General features: G+C 38.8%; 1 protein-coding gene across 2 annotated transcripts in view; it reads left to right on the top strand.

The window, feature by feature from the left end:
• LOC139605605 (capping protein-inhibiting regulator of actin dynamics) overlaps nt 1-12815 on the top strand; it is a 49546-nt gene that overhangs the window by 20273 nt on the left and 16458 nt on the right. For both annotated transcript variants that reach the window (XM_071457220.1, XM_071457221.1), the window contains exons 2-4: nt 5181-5263; nt 9845-10019; nt 11257-11383. In XM_071457220.1, coding sequence (XP_071313321.1) covers nt 5181-5263; nt 9845-10019; nt 11257-11383 — 385 coding nt within the window. The remainder of the gene's footprint in view (nt 1-5180; nt 5264-9844; nt 10020-11256; nt 11384-12815) is intronic.

Here is a 12815-nt window from a genome sequence, read left to right as displayed (position 1 = left end):
TGAGTAGCAGATCAGGCCTCCTGTGACATTACTGTCCTTATTAACTTTACTATTCGGAAACCACATTAACTCTATATGTAAAAAAAATACCCCAAACTGTCACAGTTAATGCAGAAATTAGTTGGAATGTATGAAGGTCATTTTATCAGTATCAAGCTCTGCTTGCTTTTTTTTTCTTTTTTTTTTCTTAATTTCATTGATTTTTGCTAAGCTTTTTTTCAGATCATTTGTTTGCTTATTTACAGTAATATGTGTCAGTGTGAAAATATTTTCACTAAGATCTTTTTACTATCTTTGGTTGAAAACCTCAGCACTGCTCTACACTGGAAGGCCTCTGTGTTTACTCTAAGTCTGTTTCCCCCTTTGTGCGTCTCCTCTCGCTAATATTCCTCTGTTTATCTAACTGAGTCTTCTTTCCTTTCATGCTGCTCTTTCCCACAACCCCTCTCTCTGACCCCTTCCCTTCTTCTGTCTTGTATTTGTCCCTGTCTTCTGTTTTCTCACTATCTTCTCTCTCACTCCCCCTTGTTTTTTATTAGTATGTCCCTTATTCATCCTCTCATCTATAATTCTCTTCTTCTCCTCTCTTGCTCTCTCTATAAATCAGTCTTTCTGCCTGTCGTTCTGTTTTACCTCCTGACCTCTCCATTCTTCACCTTCACTTGGTCATCCCTCCATCCTTCTCATAGATGAAGTGGAGGATGTCACCATAGGGAGCCGGCTTTGGAAGTGGGCCCAGGTCAGTCATGTTGACCCTCTGACCTTGAACCTGACACTTGCCCAGGACACTAAAAGAAAAAAAAAATCTTTGACATCTTCCATTTGTTGTAGCTCATCTGTACATACCCTTTATGGTGAGTTGCACTTTGCATCACATGAAAGTTGAAACTGACCATTGGATTAACTAAATGAAATAGTTTAACATTTTGGGAAACATATATTTTCTTTCTTGTTGAGTATTAGGGCCTGAAAATGAGGAAACATTTCATATCTGTGCTTTAAGTATGGAGCTAGAGTCGGAAGGTGATTAGCTTACTTTTGCCTAGCTTAGCTAACATAAATAGTTATAGGCTAGCACATAGAGTAACCATTTGTAAAACAACAACTTGTTGTTTTTATGTTCCTGTAAATGGACGGAATAAAAAAACAGGGTGCCATATGTTAATTAGGGATCTTTCGAGCTGTGTGTTAGCATATTTTTGTTTTAATTTGGAGAGAGCCAGGTTAGCTGTGTCCCTTGCTAACAGTCTTCATGCTATGCTAACCACTTCAGCTCCATACTTAACTCACAGACATAGATAAGTATCAATGTTTTCATCAAATGCTCAAAAAACAGGCATACTTCTCAAAATGTGAAACTAGTCATTGAAGTCGTTACAATAAATGTATCAGTTGTAATATTTCCAGTGATTAATGAAACATTTCTTGCAGATGTGTTATTGTAGCACTTCTCAACAAAAGTGCATTTTATAGTGCTAACGCCTCATTTTTATCTGGTTATTGTGGTAAGTTGAGTTTCCCGCTACAGTAGACCAGTGGTGGTGTTACTGGGTGTTCAGACTGGTTTCCCTTCACGTCATTGTTTTCTGAGTTCATATCGTAGACAATATGTCATACAAATGTCTCTGTATTTGTTTGTCCGTATGTCTGTATCTGTTTCCGAGACACAGACTTCAACGTGTGTGTGTGTGTGTGTGTGTGTGTGTGTGTGTGTGTGTGTGTGTGCGTGTGTGCACTGAGCTCATGACTGTAGTGTCCTGTGGCAACACACAGGAAATTAGTGCTGCACTATCAGATCATAACAACAACAACAGTAACAACAACAGCATCAGCACGTCTCGGTTTATGGCCACGTGATGTTACAAATATTGAAAAATGTCAGTTACAAATCACTTTACTTTGACGGTGATGGTGGTTCTCATGACTTACACAGGGGTGCAGATAATGGTAACAGCTAATGATTGTGTAATGGTTATACTGGCGTAAGCCCCTCAGCACGTCAACAAACTCTGGAATGTTCCATCTGTTTCTATAATACAAACTCACTGTAAACACAGATGACAAGAAGCTCTGCAGCCGCTTCCTTAATAGAGAGAAAAAGCCTGTTCACACTTACAACAAACATGCAAAACATGGCAGCCCCATAAACTCTCTAAAAGGGAATTGGAGAAACCACAATTTCTCCACCATATTAAAACACATTGTATTTTAGTGTTTTGCCAAAACAATCCCAACTCAAGGGCCACTTACTCGCTTTTCTTGGAGATATCCACCGAATCACACAGTCGACATAAATGGGTGGAGTTGATCAGTTGCCATGGAGACAGGTCTTTTGATAAACAAGATAACAGCTGTTATGATTTTATTCACAGTACTTTAAGGACTTTTCATCTGTGTTGGCTCGCAGTAAAGTTTTACTCCATCCCAGGCTCATCAGTTATGTAACATGTGATGCATTACATTATATTAATTTCAATATTATTACTAGATCTCAGTGATTTTACATGACAGTTTTATTATTAGCTTCTCTGCTCTGAGAAAGTGTCTTTGCTCTGGATTACAGATGGAAAAAAGGATCTTTTTTCAGAGAATTAGACAGGAAAATTGATACCACTCTCTTCTTTATGTGAAGCTTGAGCCAGCGGGCACTTAGTTTAGCATGAGTTAGCATAAGACTCAAAGCAGGGAAAAATGACAAATCTGGCCGACCAAACACATCCAAAGCTTGGTTATTAACACACTGCATTTCTTGTTTAATTTGGGCACAAACACTAATTGAAAATAACAAGTTGTAATTTTACAAGTAGTTAGTCAAATGCTGTCATTTTTACCATATCACATAGCTCCCTGTAAGAACATAACTTGTGGTTTTTACACTCTGGTTTTTGTACATATTAAACAACAACATGCATTGTGTTAATTATTGAGATTATTGCGAGGTTTAACTTTTAACCTGGCATTTAACCTTTGGACAGAGCCAGGCTAGCTGTCTCCCCCTGCTCCCATGCTAAGATAAGCTAATTATCTCCTATGCCTCTAACGTCATATTTAACAGATTCATCTTAGAATCTAAATCTCTACAAGAAACAAATAAATGTCTTTTCTAAAATGTCAAACTAATCCTTTAAGGCTAGGATACTTTGGTTATGGACAATTTTACAGACAACAGAATTCAGAACTGAATTTATCACTTATTTATCACTTTAAATCATAGTTACATCCAATCAACACATCTGTAACACTGTTCTCTTCTGTACTGTGTTTGTTTTAATAGTTAATTTGTTTTTATTTTTGTGTCATGCAAAACATTTAGTCTATTGCACTGCTATATATCAAAATTAAGAATATAACATCTTTCAGTCACACCAAACGCAACCAAAATCAAAACATCAGTTATAACACTACATGTACTTTCATTTTTCCCATAGGCTATTTAGTGCTCTACTTGTCCTTTATAGATTTTCCATGGTCCATTAGATTTTGAAACCTCTATTTTCCTGTGAAGCCAATCTGTTATTGAATTTTGAAAAACAGCTTTTTGTTTTGCTGCCCTCGCTGTCCTTTTGACCTGTTTCCATTGATGTGGCATTGCACATCTGTATGGCCCTGTAGCCATCACATCACATCACATCAGATGTTTGGGAAGCTCAGTGGTTTGAAGCTTATAGTTATCTGTTATAATGAAATGTTCCTTATGATGTTTGGCCTGAGTAAACATTCCCTCCTCTGCTCTCCTCTCTCCAAACCCTGTTCTCATGACCTCCACAGATTCTGTGAAAAAGACTGCACCAAATTAAAGGTGCCATAGCAACAGTTTTCCTGCGATATCAATTTACTGAAAACCATATCAGAAATGACTCAGCTTCCTGCCAAACTGTACAGGAAATTGTGTGCATACAGTGCATAACTAATTAGATTTGAGACTAGAATAGGGAGTCATGTAAAACTTGGTGAATTAATGGCCCCTCTGTATGAGAGAGTAGCTAACTGGTTCAGCATGCTGGGGCTGAACTCTCACATGACCTCAAACTTCCTGTCTGCTGGAGAAGGTTCAATAATAGTCCTGCGAAATAAAATGAAGTGACTGATTAAAAATTAAAAATGAAACTGGAGGTTTGCTGATATTGCTCACATTGATTTCTCATCATTTTGAAACTTACCTGATGGTGTGATCTGATCATCTCGTACAGTAAAGGGTGACCAAGCAGCCAGAATCTAGTGCGCTCCGTGCTGCTGCACAACGAGAGACTGGTTTGTAACGCTACTTCATGTGTGTTTGAGTTTGTGTTAGAGGTTGCTGGGCATCTGCTGGTGAGGATGGCAGAACACTGGAAACATAGCTGAGATGCCTGCGTTGAGACTGTTTGGACTGTAGTGAAGGATCGGACTGGAGATTGGATTTGGATCAGACTGAAGTGTAACATAACAGCTTGGGTTGGAGCAGAAGTTTAAATAACATATTGAAGTTCATATCAACAATTTAAGATACACCACATATGTTCAGCTTTTAAGGAGTGAAGAAATAAATTAAAGCATTTGTCCGCCAGGTTTTGAAATTAGTTTGCAGTAGTAGCTTGTTACAGGCAACAATGTAATCCTTTTAATGATTCGTCTGTCTGTTCAGTCCTTTGTGATTTCAGATTTCTCATTCATTCATGTCAAGGTACTTTTACTAGCAGTCAGGACACTCCAAAACAGGACTGTAATCACATTGTAATCCAGTGAGCCTGATCACATTGCAAGTGGTCAGGCTGGCATATGAGCGGTATAAGGAGATAGAGGAGGATTAAGATAAATACAGCACCAACAGACACAAAATAGATCATTTCAGCCCACTGGAACAGCTGATGATTCAATATTATCATTTATCAAGTTCCAGTGGAATCATGATGATATGATCATGTGTTTTTGTTTTTACCTGATTCTGTTGTCCAAATATGATAAGAAAACTTTATGGTTGGGAATTTAAAGTTTATTCAATTCTCTCAAATCAATTTTCTAATAACAAATTAATGATCTGTGTGTTATTGTCAGAAAGAATTGAGCATCCTGCCTCACCTTAACTTATCAATGAACTGCTATATTATTATTATTTTTTATTATTATCAATAAATGATAATGCAGAAGTGTTTTAAAGAACAGTTATGCTCATCATGGGTCTCTCTGTGTCTCCCTCACAGCAGTGACAGTGCTGCCATGGAATCAGGTCCTCCAGATGTGATGGCCAATCAGGAGCCTCCTGAGGTCCAGGAAGAGTGCTCAGGTAAGACTTTTATTCATTGTTCATTTTATGTTTCATTGAGTGGCTAATTTCAGGCATTATTATGTATTCAGACTGCCTGTCTTCACTGAAATCACATGATAACTTACATGTTTTTAACCTTTTGCTTTAATGTGTATGTAATTGACTACTAATTTGAGATTATTGAATTACATTTTTAGGACAGACACACATCCTCTTACACACTGCCCAACACTTTGTCCGTACATTCACTAAGGCTGTGACAAATGTGACCACAGCTATGAACATGAGCTCATTGAGTTTATAGAGTTTAAATTTCCAGTGACCAGTGATCTATCAGCTTGTGATGCACAGACAAGTATGTGTATTAAATATTTCAGCCCTATCATATATGAAATTCTTATACATACAAACAGACACAGATCAAGTATAAAACTGTACAAATGCAAATACTAGTATTTGCTCCCTCTTTGCTTTTATGTTGGCAGCTCCAAATAGAAATCCTTTTGGAGAGCATGGAGTACTCTCTTCATCCACCCAACAAGTTTGTGATGCCGTAAACAAAAAGACACTGAAGTGTATGAGGTGTATTTTTGTTTTAAGTGTTTACTGCATTGGGTATGGGGGCCCAAAGGTGACTTGGGAAGAAAAATGGATAAAATTTTCCCAAACTTAAACAAAATTTTGATTGATTTCTTTATTTTAAATTAATCTTTGTCATTTATTTATTTGATGTCACTTTTGAGCGCCCACACGTCAGGAAGACATATTTGGTGTATAAACTCTGCATATGGTATATACTCAGAAATTGCAGGATAAAGAGAAGAAACTATATTATTGTCACAATGAGGTGGGTACCAGTACATCGGAGTCTACAAAATATCAGCAGGGAGATTTTACACACACACACACACACACACACGCACACACACACACACACAGCAGAGAAGATGAGGCCAAGCTTATCAACCTAGACCTCCTTACTGGTGCTGGCAGGAAATAAAAGAACAGAGAAAGCTATCATCATCTCCAACTCATACACACACACACACACACACACACACACACGTACACACACACACACACACGTACATACACTGTCTATACAGATAGACAGCAGCAAATATGCTGCTGATATGATGGGGACAAGGAAGATGTGCACTGGGGGAGGTCAGAGAGATGTCTGTGTGGAATTTTAACTAAAGTGATGTTGAGATTATTGCAAACCCAATATGAATCATATGTCTATAGTCCAACAAAGTGGGAACAGTCCTTCATGCCTTTAGTCAGAAACTAGGTCATCCTCTGACTCTGGCTTTTAAGTGTAAATCTATTATGTGTGGTTTGTTAGGTCTGGTGAGTCACTTCTCTTTGGTTTCTGTGGTAGAGGTGATCGTCATGTGTGACTCCACAGATCATGGAGTTTGCCACTCATGTCCTTCTTAATCAGTTAGTGTTAGCCCAGTGATGGTGCTAGACAGACAGCTGAGCTCTGATTGGTGCCTGGTAGAATGTGCTGTGTTTTAATTGGATCAGCAGTTTGAGAGGCCTGCAGTCTTTAAACGGAAAAGTTCCAAGTTTAGGTCTTCCTCCTTCTCCCTTTCATTCAGTTTATTGTCATTTTAAAACATCTGAAATCTAGGTTTCAAATCTGAAGCAATTTTCTTCTTAATTAATGATAAATAAGTGTTTTCAAGGTTGAAAAACACAATTGTAGGCATTATTTATTCAAAATGAAAGGAAAATGACTGTAATATACTGTAAATCCATTAAATCACTAATAGCAAAGAGTGTTGACTTGTTAAAAATGTTTTATTAAATGATGACACAGATCAGACGTTGACTGCATGTGTGTGTGTTATCAGTCAGCTGCTGGGAAACACCCACTCATAGGCCTGTCAGGTCAGTGCTCTTCCCACAAATATGTCCAAAAACTGTTTTATCCTCTTGTGAAACATCGTGATAGCTGTGCTATCATTAAGTTTTATAATTATAGTTTATATTTCTGTTACACAAAATTTCAAAACACAGCTAATCTGCTTCATCAGACCTGTGTTGATGTGCTTTAATCCGATTTGACTGACAACACAAGCAAACAGCCGTACAACTGTCACCAGATTCCTGTTCAAATACTGCTTAAGCCCTCTCTACTTAAATCACTGAGGGGAGCATGAATACTGAAATATCTCATGTGAATATAGTATCATCGCCCTGCGCTCCATAGTGCATAGAAAATTAAATCCATTACTTCTGGGGACTTTCTTAACTTGTCAAATGGAAAAAATGTGCTCCTCTTAGGCAAGAAGCTCACAAATCTGAGTCTACCACAGTGAGTTCATTCCACCTCTCCTGACAATGACCATGTGCCAACTTCTCCACGATGTAGAAACAATTTTAAGTCCCCTCTGCTGCTCCTTTTTCTCATGTTGTCCACATTGTTTCCCTGTCAAAGGTCACCATCTTCTTATTGTGTCAACTGAGGTCAGTTCCCTCTAATGTTGACCTTAGACTGCCTTCATATTCCCATGAGGCTATTCTGAGTATGTGTGTGTGTGCTCATGTTTGTGATTGAAAGAATGTATGTTGGGAAATTACAGTATCTGTTACAATCACCACAGTGCTACACTGACCTTCCATTGAAGCACTGGCCTTTTTCAACTCTCTATGAGTGCAGACCTTTAGCTTAATAGTGTATTGTGCCTAAAATAGCACAATAAATGGCACTGACTGCTGGTGTTTCCCACTGAATTTTTTTTTTTTTCATCTTGGCAGTGCAGAGGCCTCTGAAGTGTCAGCAAAAGCATGTTGGATGCTCCTCAAGTAAATAGAACAGTTCACTTAGTGGTGTCACACAAACGAGTGGAGCATTTGTAGCCTGAAGTTCTTCATAAAAACTGGATGAAAATCAAATTATTTAAAACGTGTGTGATGGCAACTCATCAAAATAGCATATGTGCTATATTTATTCATACATGCAGAAAAGACAGCTTGTGGCTTGTAGCTATATTTGTGATGTCTATTAGAATTTGCAGTAGCCCCTTACATGCATGTTTGATGTATGTATGTATGTATGTAATAATAATATGAATAAATTCAAGTTAATGTGACAGGGGCCTCATACTATAGGACCCCACATTTGTAAATTGTAAAATAAATCAGCCTAATCATTTTTTGTGTGTTGTCTTCTTCAGCATATGACCTAGAAATTTTAAGCGTCTTGGCCTCAGTACCAGGTTTGGATTCCAGACATTTTTTAAGCTGTGATTTAGCTCCAACCAGAAAGTATATTTTTAGAAAAAAGAAGGAATGCTCAAGGATCCCCTGCTGGGAGAAGGACAAAAATTACACAGCTTGTATAAAAAGAATGCGTCTCTTTTTTTTAAGTCTCTTCTAAAGCTATTTTACAGCCCAGGGATGTGGATTCTCAAAATAGTTACATGTGTTGTTTTTCTTGCAGCTCTTCCTTTGTTCACAGTTCCTTTTGGTGTGTTTCCCTCTATGTTGTGTCTTAACACTGTACAGTCTCTGGGGGTTAATGTATCCGTACACTGAGATAGTATATCCAATACAGTATATAGTCTGTGATGAGCAACTTCTGTCTGTTTTGTAGTGTTTATTTTTAATCCTTGGTCAGGTCAAAAGGTCGTGGAGTCTAGTTATTACGGCTTCATTAGAAGCCACACTAATGAGACCCTGTAGAGGGTCTCACAAAGGATGAAGACAAAAAGTACCAAAACTGATGCAAATGGACCAGAGATATCATAATTTTTAATCCAGACGTTCTTTCTCCTTGTCAAAACCCATTACCCACAACACAACCATCAGTGATTCAGTTCAAGAATCAGGTGTGTTGTGCTAGTAGCAGCTAATGTAGCCCTAAGCTTCAAGCAGAGATGAGGAATGGGCTACAGAGTTCTGCTCAATTCTTTCTAACCACCACCAGACTTTTTTTTTTACTGTTCAACCATGTGTTCTTCAGCCCCAACTGATGCTGACTCAAGTGACATAACTTTAGGTAATTTAGACAGACTTCCATGTGTAAAATCTGAGGACTTAACCTTTAAGAGCCAAAGACCAGGCAAGCTTAAGTTCAGCCTTACAGAGCTGCAAGCCCAGCTGTGGACCCTGAAAGTACTGTTGAATGTGCGGGCAGAGAGGGGACCAGTGGGCATTTCAAGCTCTGGATGAATACCTTGCTGACTGAAAGCAATGAAAGCAGTTTGTGGCTGTTTAAGGGGTTATAAAAGAGTTGTTGAGTTTTTCCACTGCGGCGCTAATGGACGTGCACTCACTGGGGGGGAGGTTTTACGAGCACAAGTGTGTGTGTGTTTGTCTGTTTTTATGTTTGTGCACACACTTTAGTCTGTGTGTGGTTTCTCCTACCTGGGCCTTTACCGCCATCACAGGGCTAATTACTGAAACTAGAGTTCATATGAGGGCAGTGCATAAAGATGCTGTGTGTGTAATTTTCTCATTAACATATCACTCAGTTAGTTGTAATGCTTCACTGTAGTGCTGTCAAGAAGATGAAACTGTGATCAGGGTTTAACCAGTTTCTTTCATCTTATTTCTCTCTGTGTCTTCTCTCATCTGTCTTCTCAGGAAAGAAAAAGTCCAAGTTCCAGACCTTTAAGAAATTCTTTGCCAGGAAGAAGAGAAAGGAGCCGTCAACTGCTGGAGCCGACGCCGCGCTTAAAGCCAGCCAATCGAGCGACAATGTCAGCAAAACGTCAGAGAATAATACACTCACTCGATCGGAGAAGGATAAGGGCTCTGGGTAAGATTAGACTCACACACATACAAATAGAAATACACACAGGAGACTGTGACTCATTATTATTCAAACCTTAAAGGTCCCATACTTCACATTTTCTTTTGATTTAAGTTTTATTAAACATAAGAAGATATATTTGTGGTTTTAAGAACCAAAAATCATCTCAGTGTAGTTTGACATCTCCTCTCTCAGGCTTTTCCCTGAAGCTCTAGCAGGTCGGTGAACCAATCAGAAGAGAGGCTTGGAGCCATGCTTTTGATTGGCTGACTGTTTTCTGAGTGGTCAAATGAAAATACAGCAGATTTCAGTTGAACACTCAGAGAAACCAAATCCTGCAAGGTTGAACACTGGGTCCAGGTGGGTGGGGTTTGGAGCATGAGAGCGATGACTGCTTTGTTGTGAGATCACAAAGTTACAGAAGTCCTGATGGCTCAATTTAAGACACAGTTTCTGAATATGTCTACATTTTGTCTGTGGATTGAGTACAATACTTTCACAGTATTAATATAAAACCTAAACGTGCTTTCTAATCAAAAAATATGGGACCTTTAACACAGGTTCATAAACATACTACTAGTGCTCATCAACAGGTCTAAAATCTGTTTCTGTAAAAAAGCCTCAAGTGCTTCCATGTGGTTTATTGGAGAAATGGATTGTTTAATGTTTTTAAGTTCTGCATCCTGTATCTGAACAGCCAAAACACCCAGAAACAAAAAAGTTCCTCTCTCCATGTAGGTAAATATCTCCTCTTGTGTTAAAAGGGCAGAGATAGTTTAATAAAAAGGAAGATCTTGTTTTAACATTCATCTCCTGTTCTGCCAAACTCACCTCAGTGAAGGCTCATGACTTCCTGTTTTCCTAACAAGTGGTGCAGGGTCCATTCCTGTGGACAGTCCTGGTTTCCTCTGTTTTTCAGAGCTGTGCCACTTCCTGCCGTGTCTACTCTTGACCCCTCCTCGGTGTCACAGGATTTATCCACTCCAGTGTTACTGAAGCCATTCTGTTTCCTCCTTATGATAATTAGTAGAAAACAAAACACAAAGGAAAAGAAACGTATCACTTTAATTGAAATTACTTCTTTGGATTAAAGAAATTTAAACCCACTTCATTGTTAGTTTATAGTATTTATTTTAAACCAGTTTTAAACCATCACTTCTCTTTATTTTGTTTACTTTGTTTTAGAAGCTGTGAAAAACCACTTTCTGATTTGTTTATTTCTTCCTCTTCCTGTTTCCCAAAGGTCAAAGATCAGCCTGGGCAGCAAGGCCTTGTCACATGACTCTGTCTTTGTTTCTGACTCATCGGAGGCCAACGAGGCTCTGGGGGCATCTCAGGACAGCATTCACGGGAAAGTGAAATCACTACAGGTGAACACACATAAAAAAGCATGTCTGGTTGAGCCCTGGTGTGTGAGTATCTTCCTCAAGAAAGGTAGTAAATCCCTCTGATGCCCGGGATGCGTACTGACCCTGACCTCCCCTGTTGAGGCAGGAAGGAGAAAAAGGATTTGACTGCAGGGGTTAATAAGGAATAATAAACGAATAAAGAAGCACAGTCTGTGTGTGTGGACGAGAGGATGTCTTTGACCCCATGCTGCTCTCAGCTGTCATGAACAGTATTGATCAATACAGGAGTTGACACAAAGACAGAGTGGCACCAGCTGATCTCCTGTATATTTAGTTAGTGTGATTCCACCTCGGGGATGTCAGTGTAGCATAACATAGGCCTGCACTTAGCGAGAACTACATTGTAGAGCCACTCTCCAGTGTAATGCCTTATGATGTGGTCAATGTGACAGTTGAGACGGGCTGAGCTGATGTGTGTTACAAAGAGAAGTGGCGACTGCAGCGTCTGTTGAAGCATAATGAAACCACTGGATGACGATAAGAAAAGCAGACAGACTGAACAAACGTCTGTCACACCAGTGGTGTAAAACGGGAAGACAAGAGACCCAGACGGATAGACTGACCTCCAGTTAAACTGCTCCTCTAATCTACCTAAAGGGGAGTGAGAGTTATACAACATCTTAAGGGAATTTGCTGAAAAGGAAAAGTTTCTCCTGTAGAGAGAAAGTTTTTGGTTTGGCAGAGATGAGAGAGAATATATGTGACAGACACGGGTACAGTGTTTAATAAGTAGTGCAGATATAAACCAAAAACAGCACAGACATATAGCCTATATAGAAGTTAAGGCTTTGACAGTAAAGCTAATACATTTATTTGCATAAACTGAATTTACCGTGGAAAGCAATCTAATGGAGATTTCCTGACCTTAATCTTCCCTCTGAGCTGGGCTGCCTGTTTGATAAGCTGAATGAGGTTGCTCCAGAGCCAAATATAAACACATTATGTAAGGATCAATATGTTGCAGGGTGCATGGTTGTTAAAATCTGATGAACAGTCCAACACTGTGATGTGTGTATTGGTCACTCACTGAAGATAAGGAGAGATTTTGTGGATGGTCCAAACAGGCTCCTGGACCCTACCCAGCGACTTTACATCCTGGAACAGTGGAGATTTCACATACATGTAATAAAGAGAGAATATAAACCAGGAAATGATTTTTGAATCTTTTCAAAATTAAAGTAGTTCAATACCGAAAATATGATGCTGTTGTTAGTTTGATGGCTATTTTTTAAAATCTTTTGTCACATTGTTAGCACATTTAAAAGTTGTGAATCGCGTCATTAAGTCAGAAGCGAGTCTTATGTGAAATTTATGTGCAATTATAACAAAAACATATGTCTATGACAGGACATTTTGTACTGTGTAAGACTCATTTTAAGCCAAATTTAGCTAA

This window comes from Trachinotus anak, unplaced genomic scaffold, assembly GCF_046630095.1.
Source record: "Trachinotus anak isolate AG129_WGS33_773 ecotype Australia unplaced genomic scaffold, CSIRO_AGI_Tana_v1 ptg000021l, whole genome shotgun sequence".
Classification (NCBI taxonomy): Eukaryota; Metazoa; Chordata; class Actinopteri; order Carangiformes; family Carangidae; genus Trachinotus; species Trachinotus anak.
This window is presented reverse-complemented; position numbering and strand designations above follow the sequence as displayed.